Source organism: Schistocerca gregaria, chromosome 5 (assembly GCF_023897955.1).
Source record: "Schistocerca gregaria isolate iqSchGreg1 chromosome 5, iqSchGreg1.2, whole genome shotgun sequence".
Classification (NCBI taxonomy): domain Eukaryota; kingdom Metazoa; phylum Arthropoda; class Insecta; order Orthoptera; family Acrididae; genus Schistocerca; species Schistocerca gregaria.
This window is the reverse complement of record NC_064924.1, coordinates 605,242,242-605,258,142: the sequence shown is the minus strand read 5'-3', so window position 1 is coordinate 605,258,142 and position 15,901 is coordinate 605,242,242. Positions and strand designations below refer to the sequence as shown.

The following is a 15,901-nucleotide window of genomic DNA, read 5'->3' as shown; positions in this document are numbered from 1 at the left end:
TATCCGGCACGGCGTGTTGTTCGACAGCCTTTTAAGCTGTTTGGTTCATATTAGCTTAGAGTGGTTATTGTTCCCTTGGCTGTTTTAAAACGCCAATATCTGAAGACGTAGTGCAGTTCGTATCCTCGTCCTCAGCCGGTATTTTCCATCGTTGTGCCATTGGTCGGGCGGAAGTGTATTGGTTAAATTGTTGGTCGGTCCTTTGGCCATCCCTAGTTTGCGTTGCCGTCCGATTATTTAACTTCAGCTCTTGGTTACCTGTCTCACCTCGCCTTACGTTTGAGCTACCTTCTCAGGCCGACCCTTGGAGCACTTCTGAGCATCACTTGTTCTGATAGTTTTAGGTTGTGATTTTCATTTTAGTTTGAAGTAATGTGCGAGGCGTTCGACCACGTAGTTATTCAGTTCCTTTTGAATTTTACATAAAAGGGCTTCAGCCGTGTTAAATTAAAATTTTGAAGGCTGATTTTATTTTAAAAAAGAAAAAAGGTTTTTCTTTAAGTTTAGTTCTATCTCAAATTGTTTGTAATGCAGGCCCTAAGCCGTTAGTTGTTCGATGTGTTTTTTGTGGCTTTAGACAAGGACTTACATGAACCCCTTTTAATTAGGCCTTCAGCAGTGTGTATTCTTTAAAGGAATTTTTTTTCTACGAAATAAGGGGTTTATTTTAAATTGTTTGATTTGTCGTTCAGGCCTTCAGCCATTGTTTCAAATTTGTTTGTGGCCTTGAGCCTTTAAGTAGGCTTCTGGCCATTCTGTTGTAAGTTTAAAAAGAAATTTCTTGGTTGGACAAATTGTTTATTAGTGTCTTTTAATTATAGTTGTCCTTTAGATGTGCAGTGTAGGCCATCAGCCGCTAATTATTTTCAGTTGCATCTTTTTTTAAATTACCTTCTATTTTTAATTGCTTTTTGTTTCTATGCCAGACCTTCAGCCTTTCTTGTTTTGGTGTGGTTTTGGGCCCTCAGACCAGAAAGCATCTCAAGTTCTTTAACTAGGCCTTCAGCCGTATTGTTTAGTTGTGATATTTTAAATCAATATGTAAATGAGTGGTTCTCAGAAAAATAAAGTTGTCTATTTGATTGTGCAACTCATAGTAACTGTTTACAGCCCCATTCACAATCATAACCTTATCCTGTAAGCTCTCTCAGTACCTACTAACCTGGTTTCAGTCATTTTGCTTTTTAGTAACAGATTTTTCACATAAAACATATACATTGAACGTTTATATTCCGATCTGTTAGTAACATTTTGGTTAATTCTTTTTCTTCCCCTGCCCACGTGACCACTACGGTAGGAGGTTCGAATCCTGCCTCGACCATGGATGTGTGTGATGTCCTTAGGTTAGTTAGGTTTAAGTAGTTCTAAGTTCTAGGGAACTGATGACCACAGATGTTAAGTCCCATAGTGCTCAGAGCCATTTGAACCAATCTTCCCCTGAGTCAATAATATGCTGTGCAAATATGAGGTCATTCTGACCAGTGGCTCTGTTCCTGCAGCTCTTTGAAACTGGAACTTTTACTAAGGACAGCCTGTAAATACCAGCGATCCAAACCCAGAGAACAGCCCACCATGACACTCCAGCTGTGGGGCAGAGGGTGGAATAATAGAATAAATGTTTTGTATTTATGCTGTTTGCCGTTCTCAACACTGGTTCTCTAACTACAATATTGGAAACCAGAAACTGATTATCAAAACGTGAAGCCTGTAATTAGAATTCCTAGTGCCCACTTCATCTGAGAAATGCATTTATAGCTACAGCTTGTAGCTCTGAGGAATTAGGAGATTGTCTGGGATTCATAATCAAAAACCATTCTCTTTTGGAAGTCACAGACCAAAAAGAATCCACACAATCCAAATACCAGATCAATTCAGAGTCTAATGCGCTGATGCCACTATAACTGTTCAAATTAAATGTTTAAGTGAATGCTTGCCATAATTTGATGATAAAGTTCATCAAACGCCACGCTAAATAATGGTAGAATGTCTTTCATGCGGCGGCACGTGAAAATATGACATAGGCAAACTGAAGATAGATCATTAAGGTTATCTCAGAATTAACACTTCACTTGAAAACGATTTCATGGTTACGCGTATCCCGAGTAACTTATTACGGCATCCGAGGCTGTTTATAGCAATGATACCGACGCTAAGCAACTCCCGACACAGGTGGTGCGCCAATAAGCGTCTGGAGAGAACTGGGATCTTCTTCTTTCCCGCGCAGCTTTCTTACATAGAAAGCCGCGGTGCGGACGGCTAAGGGAACGCCTGATCAAATCTGCTTTCCCGACTAGCCGCTGGCCTAGTAATGCACCACTTTAAGTTATCGAATAAATCGTTGCTTCCTTTGCTGATGGCCGATGAGGCTATCAATTTAATTGTGCAATCAGCACACAAGTAAGTAATCATAATAAAAGTATGACGTGGCGAAGTCAAATATTTTGGGCGAGAGAAATAATTTAATTACACTACACGCAGTAGATGAGCTCTGAACTTGCGCTTTGGAGATACGCTATAGCTATAGTTTTATAGTTATTCTATTGAAACTTCTCACATTTTTATGATTATGGCGAATCTCCCTTCTACTTAAATTTAAACATCCCAGCTTTATTTAATTGCCTACTTAATCTATCTTGCTTCCTTAATTTCTAAGACAAAAACCAGAAAATAATGAATTTCAACTAAAATTTTAATTTGTGAGATCCAGAATACTGTTTCTACTAAATTATTGTGCAAAAGGAATCTAAAGGTAAATTTTAAGTTTCTAGCTCTTTTTATGTTGCGCCAATGATTTTTACAGAACAACATCCAAATTTCGAAAATGGTTAAAGTTATTGAAGTGATATCCAACACATATTGATTTTGTGTTACTCCTGACATGCTAGAAACGTTTCAGGTTATTTACTTGATTTTTAAAGTATTGCGCAACATTTATGACGTCAGAGCTAGTTACAGCGGACTAGGTTGGCACACAATGGAATGACTGATGTGAATTTTATAAGGCGTGAGTATGCTGCTTCCCTACACAGCGCAAGCCACGATCCCAGGCACCGCTCAGTCTTAATGGCCAACTCCCCGCCCACCTGCAGCAATCGACCCCCAGAGCTGGCAGCCCAGCCACGGGGTGTGCGTGAGCCTATATCTTCCTCGAAACGCTGAAAGTGCGCAACCGCAGTGGACGTCCGAGAAGCCGTAACTCGGCAGCGCAAGCAAACAGCTTCCACGGGTACCGGGATCGATATCAGGGCGGGCACAAGGCTCATACCTACTCGGCAGAATCGGCGACGGGAGGAATATATGGTAAGCAATGACTAGACCAAGATGATAGGACATCACAGAAGAGCTTTCGTGTTATCAGTGACAGGCGTGCAAGGCAAGAATTATATAGGAAGACAGAGAATGTATATGTCCAACAGTTAATGAAGGCGTTTGGGGACGGACCACTATGAGATGAAGAGGTTAGCAAAGGAGCGGATGTTGCATCCGGCCACGTCAAACCAATCAGAAGATTGACGGCAAAAGAATTGGTTCTGTTTAGGTTCAAAAGTATTGTTTCTAGCTGAACTATGTTATTACAGAAATATCAACCCGTATGCCATGCAGGATGGTGTACAAATTTCATTGTGTCACAATATACAGAATGTCCCAAAATATTTATTCTGATTCTAAATTGCTAAGAGAATTTACTTGTTGCACATGTTTATGATGTGTTTTCAGTGCCATGACGATTTCTTTAAGTTTCCGTGATGGAGTGTCTCAATTTCAGAACTTGTCGCTGAGAGCACCACTGTCGATTAAAGCTTAAAATGGCGGCGTCAGTGCTTCGAATAGGATACGTTCTGTGGCTGGCTAAGACAAAACCACAAATCACAATGCAACAAAAGTTCAGAGCGATTTATAGAAAATCAAGTTGTTTAGACATCTACTGGTACCGTTAAAAACAAGGAAAGCAACTGGTGTCTTTAAAGGCTGTAGAGTCAGTCGGAACATTGGGACAGAATTTTCTGAGACCAGTATAAAGTCAACTCCAGGTACCGAAGGCAGCGGTGCCCTGTACACTCCAGAAACTGTTCCTACTGCAAGCTTACGAGAAACATATTTTGATTAAAATATAGCCACGTGACCTTGTGTCGGCTACGTTCGAATGAAGCCAGTAAACATCGACTGTTTATGACAACAAAATATTAATTAAAACAAATCTAAGTCAGACACGTTTTACTTTGCCCCATGACCCATTTAGAGGACTTACCACATTCATCTTCAGGTGGCCAATGGATTAAATAACTGTTCCCAGTGTTGGGTTGTCTCAATTTCATCTCGCTACAAATAAGGTACATATAACATCTGGTAACATAATATTGCATTAGAGTCTGAAATTTCAAACAATAATAAAGTTACCTACAATATATTCCAACTCATCGAATCCTTATGTTCGACTGAAATATACATTTTCATCTTAAGATGTCACACAGTCATGAAAGAACATATAATCCAGAGACCTTCTACATCTGTATCCACATCTATCCACGGAAAGCCACCTTGAGGTGTGTGGAGGAGGCTAGTTCGTTTCCCACTGTCCCTCCGCCGTTTTCCTGTTCCAGGCGCGCGTCATTCACGGGAAAACGATTGCTGGTAAGCCTCCATGTGGTTTCGGGTTTCTCTAATTTTACATTTATCCTCTTTTCGGAGATATACATCGGAGGAAGCAACATACTGGTTGGCTTTTCTAGGAAGGTACAGTTCCGGAATTTTGACACCAGACCCTACCTTCATTCCGCTACAATCTTGTAGCGTCGTGACTTATCTGTATACAACATTACTATGCCCTACAAGTCTCACTGAATTTTCAACTTTATCGACTAGTTCTTTTATATACACTTGATAGAAAATCAGAATAGGTTTATGACATATGTTAAATCAATAATCGACTCAAATAGATCCACTCACATACTCTGTGCCCATAATTGCATTGAAACTGAGGATGACACGGAGACGGCTCAAATAATTAACCTATTTTACCGAAATTGTTTCGCAGAGGAAGGCAACACTGTAATTCCCCCTTTAAATTGCCTCCCGGGCGTTAAAATGGCATATTGAAATACGTATCCAAGGGACAGAAAAGCAACAGAGAAGAGTCCAGTGGCCCTGACAGAACAACAGTTCAATTCTACACTGAGTATGTGAAAGAACTTGTCCCTTTTACAGCAGCAGTGTACCGCAAATCTCTACAGAAGCCAGGCGTTCCTAATAACTGGTAAAAAGCGCAGGTCATTCCCGTTTTCAAGAAGTGTCGTTTAGCACACGCACAAAACTATAGACCTATATTCCTGACGTCGATCTCTTGTTGAATTTAGGAACGTGATTTATGCTCGCGAGTTATGACGTATCTGGTGTCCACAGATTTTCTCTGTATGAATCAAAATTGGTTTTCTTGTGAAACCAGGTCATTCTGTTCGTCTGTGAGACCCAGAAAGCAGTAGATACAGGGCCAGACGTTGATGCCGTTTTCCTTACTTCGGTAAGGCATTCCATACATTACCGCACAGCCACGTAATGAACAAAACACGAGCGAATGGAATATCAGATCAACTGCCTGTCTGGACTGAAGAGTTTCTAGAAAACGGAACACAGTATGCCATTCAGAATGGAGAGAAGGTTTTAGGCGTAAAAGTAATTTCGTGCTTGCCCCAAGGGAGTGTGGAAGGAGCGTTACGTTTTGAAATATACATTGACGGAAAAAAATCGCAACACAAAAAAATTAATTAATGTACAGTAACAGAATATTCGGGACTACATTTGCCTAATTAAGATATTTAAATGATTAACTTTGGAAGATCACTCGTTAATCAAAACACCAGATAATTTGTTGTGAATGTGAAATACTGTTACATTAATTACCGGTGTAGCCGCCAGTGTGTTACATGCAAGCATGAAGAGGTGCCGGCATTGCGTTTTACAGGTGCCGGATGTCAGCTTGTGGGGTGGAGTTCCATGCCTGTTGCATGCCTATTTTGAAGAAAGAGAGGTGGCTCAAGAAAAGAAAGTTGGCGGGGAGCGAAAGGTGGCTGGCAGAGGTGAAGAGGAGGGGTAGGGAGGGGGCAAAGCGAATTGGATTGGGTGGTAGGAGGCGGTTAGATATCTATTAGAAAAGGAGCGTGTGTAAAGAAAGCGAAGGAACATGGTGACTAAGCTGCATTTCGTTTCTCTTAACTAGTCCTTAACTAATTAGATCGATATTAAAGCGTGAGGCTTTGGACTGACATGGTAACGACAGCTTATAGCGCTACTAGTAGCTGCCCAATAAGCAGTGTTAATCTATGCACCAAACGACAAAATGATGTATGTGAGCTACTGGACATGAAATAATATACACAAAAATAACACACACACACTAACACACACACACACACACACACACATACACACGCATACACATACACACGATACTAACATGTAACACACACAGTATTAAGTAAATTCATTTAAAAAACTCACAGACTGTAAATATATGATTAACCTGGATTGCACTGAAGATACAACTTGCACTGTGCTGGCTGGTTGTTTGATTATTTGTGCGATTAACATTTTGATTTTTTCAAATGAAGGTTGCTTTACAGTAATAATATGACTAAGAAGAGTTAAATAAATGCGTCATTGAAAAGTAAACTATGCGTAATTAATTTCTTAACTTCATCACATGTCTTAAAAGAATCTGTTTTCACTGGAATTAGTTCACCATAGTGCATCCGCAAATAACGATGAATTCAGATGGTTACATTTTAAAGGCAGCTTTATTATCTCTTTTACAACACTTCGTACAACTGTCACGTAAGGCTGGTTACCAATCGTTTTAAATATATCTTGAACCGTTACTTGTTTAAAAGTCGACTATATTTGTCCAATATTGAACATTTCAATTTATCTGGTACCTGCTTCTGCTTTTTTGGCTGTGACATCTGAATTGACCTTAACATATGGAATGTAAGATTAGGAGACATTCATTAATAACTGAATGAAGAATGTAAAAGCAAATTCACTGCCTGAATAATTATTCAAATAAAACCACACATTGAGACAAGCTAGATTCAGTAAAACTAACACTTATCTTTGAACAGCAGCGTCTTGTGAGCAAATTATCTGTCTGCACAACACTTGTGGCAAAAATATTTAAGATATGTAGTCAGGTCGGTGAGCAGTTTTGTGTCTGTACTGCTGATGCTAAGTAATTTCTACGGCTCCAGTAAGTTAGATATTTAGCTCCATCCAACAGCCCGTACTCGTTGTAATCTGCCGCTTTCCTTATTTAGCTATCCATGCAAGAGCGCGAACCAATTTGCAATGTCTATTTCATCATTACGTCAGCCGGGTGTTAAGCAGGATAAAAAGTTGCCTAATACATTCCATGACGTCGGCGTACTGTTGCGATCTAACTGGCAACACAGAAATGTTATTTTATACACAGTAAATTAGGGGCTGAATTTATGTCTGCTCACTGACAACCACACTGCATGACTTCAAGAAGAATACTCACAAAGAATACTCTTAAAAGGGATGATAATAACCAGTTATTTCTCTTTCGGTGCTCACATAGAATGCTATTCCCTTTATCTCCTCTACCCGTCCTTATTAACATGTATACTTTGACACAACATTTACTTATTTATTTTTACATCACATTATTTAAGTTACTTAACATTTCTGATGTTAATAAATATTACTTGAAATAGCCTGTGCAGCTACTTATTTACAATATTTGTCACTAGGTGGTAGCACTATACAGCACCATATACTTCAGACTGTAATCTTCCGTTAGCTGCTGGTCGATGCTGTAAGCATCCACAAAGCTATCAGCCACATGGACGTCTACACTGAGACAAATGTTCTCGCTACTTGCACATGTAACCTACGCCAAGAAATGAAAACTGATTTTTAGAAGTTTTCGGAAGCGGTGAGACATACACTCCTGGAAATGGAAAAAAGAACACATTGACACCGGTGTGTCAGACCCAGCATACTTGCTCCGGACACTGCGAGAGGGCTGTACAAGCAATGATCACACGCACGGCACAGCGGACACACCAGGAACCGCGGTGTTGGCCGTCGAATGGCGCTAGCTGCGCAGCATTTGTGCACCGCCGCCGTCAGTGTCAGCCAGTTTTTTTTTTTTGAGCGAGGGCGTATAGTGGGCATGCGGGAGGCTCAACACGTGGGGCGTGAGGTCTCCACACTACATCGATGTTGTCGCCAGTGGTCGGCGGAAAGTGCACGTGCCCGTCGACCTGGGACCGGACCGCAGCGACGCACGGATGCACGCCAAGACCGCAGGATCCTACGCAGTGCCTTAGGGGACCGCACCGCCACTTCCCAGCAAATTAGGGACACTGTTGCTCCTGGGGTACCGGCGAGGACCATTCGCAACCGTCTCCATGAAGCTGGGCTACGGTCCCACACACCGTTAGGCCGTCTTCCGCTCACGCCCCAACATCGTGCAGCCCGCCTCTAGTGGTGTCGCGACAGGCGTGAATGGAGGGACGAATGGAGACGTGTCGTCTTCAGCGATGAGAGTCGCTTCTGCCTTGGTGCCAATGATGGTCGTATGCGTGTTTGGCACCTTGCAGGTGAGCGCCACAATCAGGACTGTATACGACCGAGGCACACAGGGCCAACATATGGTGTGGGGAGCGATCTCCTACACTGGCCGTACACCTCTGGTGATCGTCGAGGGGACACTGAATAGTGCACGGTACATCCAACGTGCTCTAGAAGGTGTAAGTCAACTACCCTGGCCAGCAAGATCTCCGGATCGGTCCCCCATTGAGCATGTTTGGGACTGGATGAAGCGTCGTCTCACGCGGTCCGCACGTCCAGCACGAACGCTGGTCCAACTGAGGCGTCAGGTGGAAATGGTACGGCAAGCCGTTCCACAGGACTACATCCAGTATCTCTACGATCGTCTCCATGGGAGAATAGCAGCCTGCATTGCTGCGAAAGGTGGATATACACTGCACTAGTGCCGACATTGTGCGTGCTCTGTTGCCTGTGTCTATGTGCCTGTGGTTCTGTCAGTGTGATCATGTGATGTATCTGACCCCAGGAATGTGTCAATAAAGTTTCCGCTTCCTGGGACAATGAATTCACGGTGTTCTTATTTCAATTTCCAGGAGTGTATATCGCTATCTGACGTCTTGCTTTTGCTCTTGCCCTGCCACTGCATGGATTAATGTTTCCTGTAGGACGGAGGTTGTGTGCATTTTGTCCAAAGAGGACATTTATGTCCTACTTTCCACAAAATAACAAGGTGGTGTTGTATTTCAGCAGCTATAAACGCAACAAATTACTTTCTGACGCCAGTAAATATACTACATTGTCCGCTATAAGTTAGTAAAAACCACGACTTTGTACATTTACTCATTCTGGATGTATCACACTTTGGGAAGAAAAGTGACACAAGTGAAAAAACGGCAGGTTTTAGTTTTTGTCACTGAAAAGTACGTGTAAAGTGCTTCAACGTGTACGTAAAACGTCACATGTCTATCCCGCAAATTCGTCCACTTCAGGACAGATGCGACATTTTTGTTCTAGGCTATTTTATGAGTCGCCAAGACAAGAACTGTGTCATTTCAGCGTTGATACTGGAAGGTGTGCAAGGGTCATTCAAGAAAAGCGGCACATTTTGCGTTCTAAAATTTTCATGTGTGAGGCAACTTAAATCTAATTGTTTATAGCGTTGATTATTACTGATTCTGTGTTTATACAGTGTCTATATCTTACATTACAACGTCTTCAGACATACATTCATGTTAGAATGAACTGACACTATTTTGATGGTCACAGATGTTGAAAACATTACGCGTGCATTGCCACGTAAAAGAAAAAAAATTAAATTTCTGCTGTAAACGAAGTTAACATTGAATCTGATTTCTCAGCGAAAAGTATTCATACATCATCTACGCCAATTTATGATTATGTTTTCGTAAATTGTGTTATTTACATTGTACCTCGATAAAATTATATTAATTTTTACAAACTACAATTGCAATATGCATTTTGTAATTTGCTAACACAACAATTTCAGTTTGCTTTTCATTTTTAATTTTAACTTAAGTACTAATTTTGCCTGACGGTGGTTGGAATGACGAATGATATTGCAATAAATTATATATATATATATATATATATATATATATATATATATATATATATATATATATATATATATATATACGCTACGAGGCTTCTGGGATGGAAAAGTTCTGAAACTATTACATGGGGGTCATAAAAACAAAAAAAGATTTCATAAAATCGTGAAAACTGACGCACCTCAAATAATTAATTAATAATTCCTTCATAACAACCCACATTCGACGACTACAGAACTACATGTCTCTATTACTGTTCTATAGACTATAACGAGTTCTACTGCCAAAATTACTTACTTAAATTTCAAATGACGCTCATATTTTTTCAGTATAAGTTTTATATAATCTTTCCAAAATATTGCGCTTTTGAGGTGTCATATTCTTCCTGTACGAGAGCAATATTTGGCATGGCGTGTCTTTGTTGTCCAACCCTAACAGTCTCGTCTGAAGAAACAACTGTTTTCACTGCACTCGTACCTAAGCCTTTCATAGGACTGTTGCCGGAAATTTCTGATTATTCAGAGTTAGTATAAAGCAGCATACACATACTGCTCTACATGTGTTTAAAGTCAAAATCATATTAAAATGTTTCTAGATGTTGAAAACTGGAGCTCACGAACGCATCCATACCGACCCGCTTATGAGATAAAACGATTGTATTTTTTCTTCGGAAATAACTGTATAAGATTTATATTGTCTTTCTTTTGTTATTCAAGGACGGGATATACTCCAGAATAACCTATAAAGAAGCGTATCCAGAGTAAACTGATAGCTTTTGTTTACGTGTCCTTGATATAGTAAATGGGGAATATTGTACAGTATTTTCATGCTTTTCCATTGCGCCGACGTCTACTATCGTGACGTAACAACGACTCAAAACTCAATAGTATTCTCCATTCCAATCGGAAATTTCTGAAATCCTCCTCTGTAAATTGGCACCGACTCTACATCGCTTTGTAGAAATTTTCTGCTTGTCCTCTGAACACACAGCAAGTATGATCGTTGATTTGTAATTACAAAAGGGGTCGGTTTGTTAATAAAAAGCGCATCGGGTTGCTGGATGGAGAATGCAGCTGGAAAGGTATGTTTTGTTACTTCCATCGCGAAATTTTATCTGTATTCCGAGTTATTGCTGTTTTCGTATTCCAATATGAATCACTCGTTAGTCAGCATACCTTTCTCTTCGATGCATTGCTTTTCGAAAAATATTTTTGTTTCCAATAGATGTAATAATCGCCGCTCACATACATATGTTCGGCGTAGCAAGACTTGATTTACATAGACTGTGTCTGAGTGGCAAGGCAGTGCTCGTATTCAGCGGTCGTCAGGATTCCGGCTTACTGGTGATGCGTTTTATACATTAGCTCAGCCCGAATTTGACTTACGGCTCAGATACAGCGTCTCATTACTGCCAAAAAAGATACACAAACAGAATATCCAACAGCAAAGTAACAAAAGACTATCCTTAGCTCCATGTTATTGTGCGAAATATACACCGAATTAAAACAAATAGAACTATCCTATTTTTTAATTCTGTGCTACGCAAACCTGCAAATGAAAATGAAAAATTAACATCAACATTAAGAATAAGAAGGATTAATGTGGCGTAAGCACTGGTGGATGCTATTGCTCCGAACACGATCGTAAGACGCACATACGCAGATCTTCGGAAACCAGACATATCGTCACAAAACTCCTACACTGAACACCGGAGGCGTTGCTTGTACAAGACAATTTCTTTCTATGTAATGTATTTTGGTAATTTTTGAATGATAATCTAAAATAATCACTTACTCTGTTTTAGCCTATTTTTGTTATTTTATTAATCGAGTAGCGCATCAAGATACATTTCCTTTCACGAGATAAATTTACTTAATTTTCGTAAGTTTTATTATCCTTGCACGGTAGTACTCACAATGAAACACAATTTGTATCACAAATACAAAATCTATATTCTGAACAATGCCACGTAATTCCAGTGCATGTATACTTGATCACGACTAAACGAAAAGCATTTCAATGCGACACATTACACGGCACGTATTACTTGTACAATTTTTTCAATCTTTTACAACGTTCAGAAGTGTGTTACTTCTACAGTCCGAATGAAATGGCTGTGTGTTTTCGTTTTCCGGGTAATATGAATTATATAACCGTTTCCCGTTTTGTCGTTCCAGATGTTATCCTGACACCCTCAATTAGTTTCAGCTTAAATACATCTACCACGTAGTATCATATGAAGCACTAACACACTTTCACTTCCAGTGAGAAGGAAATACATAACAGCTCGTTTGCAGACAAAACAATCAGATAGTAGGAACTAATCTTCTAATTCCGGCTCATCTCCGGCACATGTACTACTTCCATTCACAAATTTCCCGTTCCAAATTCGAACTGTCAGATTTGCTAATCTTATGTTCAGAGTTAATAGGTCTATTGTATAGTTCACTTACAGGTAACAGTGACTTGCAGAAGTAGTTCCCACTCACTGGTTCTGATATGAAATCTGGTACCTCCATGCTATAGCAGATCCCGTTACATCAAGCATTAGGTTATGATTTTTAACCGATAATACACGTTTTCTAGGCTCAAATAGGGCAGAGTCACGTTACAGTTGTTCCGAGCGGTGTTGTGCAGTGGTGCAGTAACGATACACTAAAGTCGACATCCGAGAAGGCGGTGTCAACCTCGCAGCTCTGTTTAATGCCGTCTGTGGTTTCCGTAAACCTCGTACCAGGATGGTCCGTTTGTCAGCAAATTGGCAGATGTCCTTCATCACCCTTCCTCAAAACGTGCTTGTGTTCCGTCAACAAGGACCTCGTCAATGACGGGACGCTATACTCTAGTCTTCCCTCGTTGCTTTCGTCTCTCTAAGCTGTGTTAGTACGCATTAGTATGTGGCATCATCTACGCTTTAGCTTACCTTCTTCGAATCATTCTACAAATTCGTCAATCAGTTGGTCTGAGGCCTTCCTCGCCCTCCCCTCCTTGTAGATATGGGAATGTTCTTTTTCACGACTTACTCATAGGGTCTTCGTGGTGTGTCGGAACTTGGATTTCAGAGTTTTTCATTCGTGCGGACGACTTTAAAGCTACTGCTTACGTACTCATGGCGAATTGTCTCTTCCGTTGTTATTCCTTCCACCCGTCGTACTATGCGCATTTTTGTTCCGGGGGCATTTGTTAGTGAGTCAATATCCATGGTCAGACTTCAATGGCATAGAATATCGCCGGTCTCGCAGTCATTTAATAAATTTTGCCTTTAGCAGTCAACCTTATAGGCAGGGCAACCGCAGCTCTGAATAGTAATGTTGAGTATCAATAAACCGTTTCAGCCGTATTTAGTCCTTTATTATTGGATCACTACCGGTTTCGTGGCACTAAAAGCCACATCTTCCGGTGAACATCTGTTTAACAGTAAATCCGGAAGGAATAATTACCCTGAAATAAACACTGATACTGTAAATTATTTTAAGATTTAAAAAAATTAGAAAATATTAAAAACCTTCCAATACATTCTAGCAAGTCGTACCGAGGTATGCTGTCAATCATTGTGCTGAGCGGTCCCCTAGACTTAGAACTACTTGAACCTAACTAACCTAAGGACATCACACACATCCATGTCCGAGACAGGATTCGAACCTGCGACCGTAGCAGTAGCGCGGTTCCGGACTGAAGCACCTACAACCGCTCGGCCATAGCGGCAGGCCAATGAGGAGGGAGGGGGACGTTACCATATCGGGATCTTAAGACTACCTTACGTGGTACTAAAGTCAGACTCGATATTTACAGAAAGGCAACTACCAAAAATATAGTGATTCGTAGCTCCTCCAACTACCCTATCAAGTACATAATGTCAGCCTTCTTGTTGTTTCTATACAGGCTCCATTGCGTCCCGTTGTCAAGGAAAGCCTTTGAGAGAGAGTTTAGAATCATACACTACACAGCCTACAATAATGCCCATGACTATGAGTTCGTTAGCGGTATTGATAGAGGTATCCCCGGGAAGATGGGAAGAAAAGCCAACCCAACGGATAGCACCCTTCTCAATGTCGATAGGCGGAAGGTAGCTGGTGTCGCGTATCATAAAATTCGATATTTCGGCAATATTTCCGAAAAGTGGATACAGCCGGCAGATCTGTCTCGTTGCTGTAATATATATGCATATGATGTTCCTCTTTTGTGCTCTAGCTTCAGCATAAATTACGGGTGTCAGTAACGAAAAATATGTCAACTGCCGGTATCATATTGCTATTCTACAGATTCCTTTTTTTAAAAAAAAGCTTTTGTACTTTTTATCTCAATATTCGTTTTTCTCATTCACCATTCGTGTATCCTATAAAAGACCACCAATCGTTCGGTCGAGCCCGCGCATCATCAGCGCATGCGCGAGTTATCTCAAAGGAGAGCTGTTTACGTTCCAGCCATCAGTATGACCAGCGCACACGGCTGCGTCCCCTGTTCACGATTTCGTATAGGTCGGAGAAGCGGTGAGTGCGGTTTTCAGGTTCCACTTTTCGGTCAATGGCTATTTACTTGACGGTTTAGGTCCAGGTAGAACATCCATCTGTTTAGTGGCAACAACTTCTTGGATTTTCACTCACAAAATTAGGTCTTAATAGCTTTCATTTATTTTCTCTTTACCAGTGGCTCACTATGGTACAAACCCATTCACTATATTGGAAACCTGTTTTTTTTTTTTTCTACGGCATGCCATCTTTTAGCGTTTTTCTTTTCCCTGACGGACAAAGAGGTAAAAAGGTTCCGAGCTTTTCCGCTCTAATGTTTTGGTTATGTGAGTTCTAACACTTTGATAATCTCATGTAAGAGTTTTTAATATTTTTTAAAAATATTTTTAAAATCTGAAAATAACTTACCGTACCAGTGTGTATCTTGGGGTTGCTGCCCGTTCTGGATTTGTTATACGGATGTTCACCTAGGTTTTAGTCCCACGAAACCGGTAGTGATCCAATAATAAAGGTCTAAATACAGCTGATGCGGTTTATTAAAACCCTAGATTTGCCTTTGGTTTTCATCGGCATTTTTACATATCACAGAACCCCAGGGGGCACAAGCCACATGTTCCAATCAGATAGTATTGTGTACGTTACGTTGCCGTCAAGTAATCCTCTAATACTACTGACCCCAGGTACTTAAAGGTTCTAACGCTTGGAACTGTGACGTATGAAGATTGAAATCTGTACTCTGTGAGGCACCGGGACTGAAGTTATCTATGATGAAATCAGATTCTGATCTAGTGATCAGTAAGCGATTTTGCTTCCACATTGTCAAATTTCCTGGCTGTCTAAAGTATAATGACTACATCAAATGCATACAAATGATCCTATTTGTTGCTTTCTATATCTCTGCTGTTAGATGACAACATTTAACAACAAGGGAGTAACAGTTTTCCTGATATAGATCTACGTTAGCATCATAGCTCTTTGACACGCATACAAGACATTCAATGTAAATTAAGACACTGACGTGCTTGCCCATGATAAGTCGTGTATAGTATAGAACTTACACATAAAGCTTGGCATAGTATTGCTCTTGGAACTCGGTCTAAAACCTTTTATGGACCGTAAAAGGACAGCCAAAAATTTTGCTTCTGTTCTCGAGAGCTTTCCATCACCAGTCTTTCCACATGAACAGGATCGGTGGTTCCTTTCTCCTGCTGTGAATGGAAATAGATTTTCTGTTAAGAGAGTAAGGTGAGAGAGTGGGATTAATGGGCTCTTTCGTAGATTTTAAGGATTATA

General features: G+C 40.5%; 1 protein-coding gene across 1 annotated transcript in view; it reads left to right on the top strand.

Moving 5' to 3' along the window:
- The first annotated feature begins 3,063 nt into the window (after positions 1-3,063).
- Positions 3,064-15,901, top strand: part of LOC126273420 (uncharacterized) — a 60,214-nt gene continuing 47,376 nt past the window's right edge. Inside the window, exon 1 of the mRNA XM_049976972.1 lies at positions 3,064-3,130. Coding sequence (XP_049832929.1) covers positions 3,064-3,130 — 67 coding nt within the window. The remainder of the gene's footprint in view (positions 3,131-15,901) is intronic.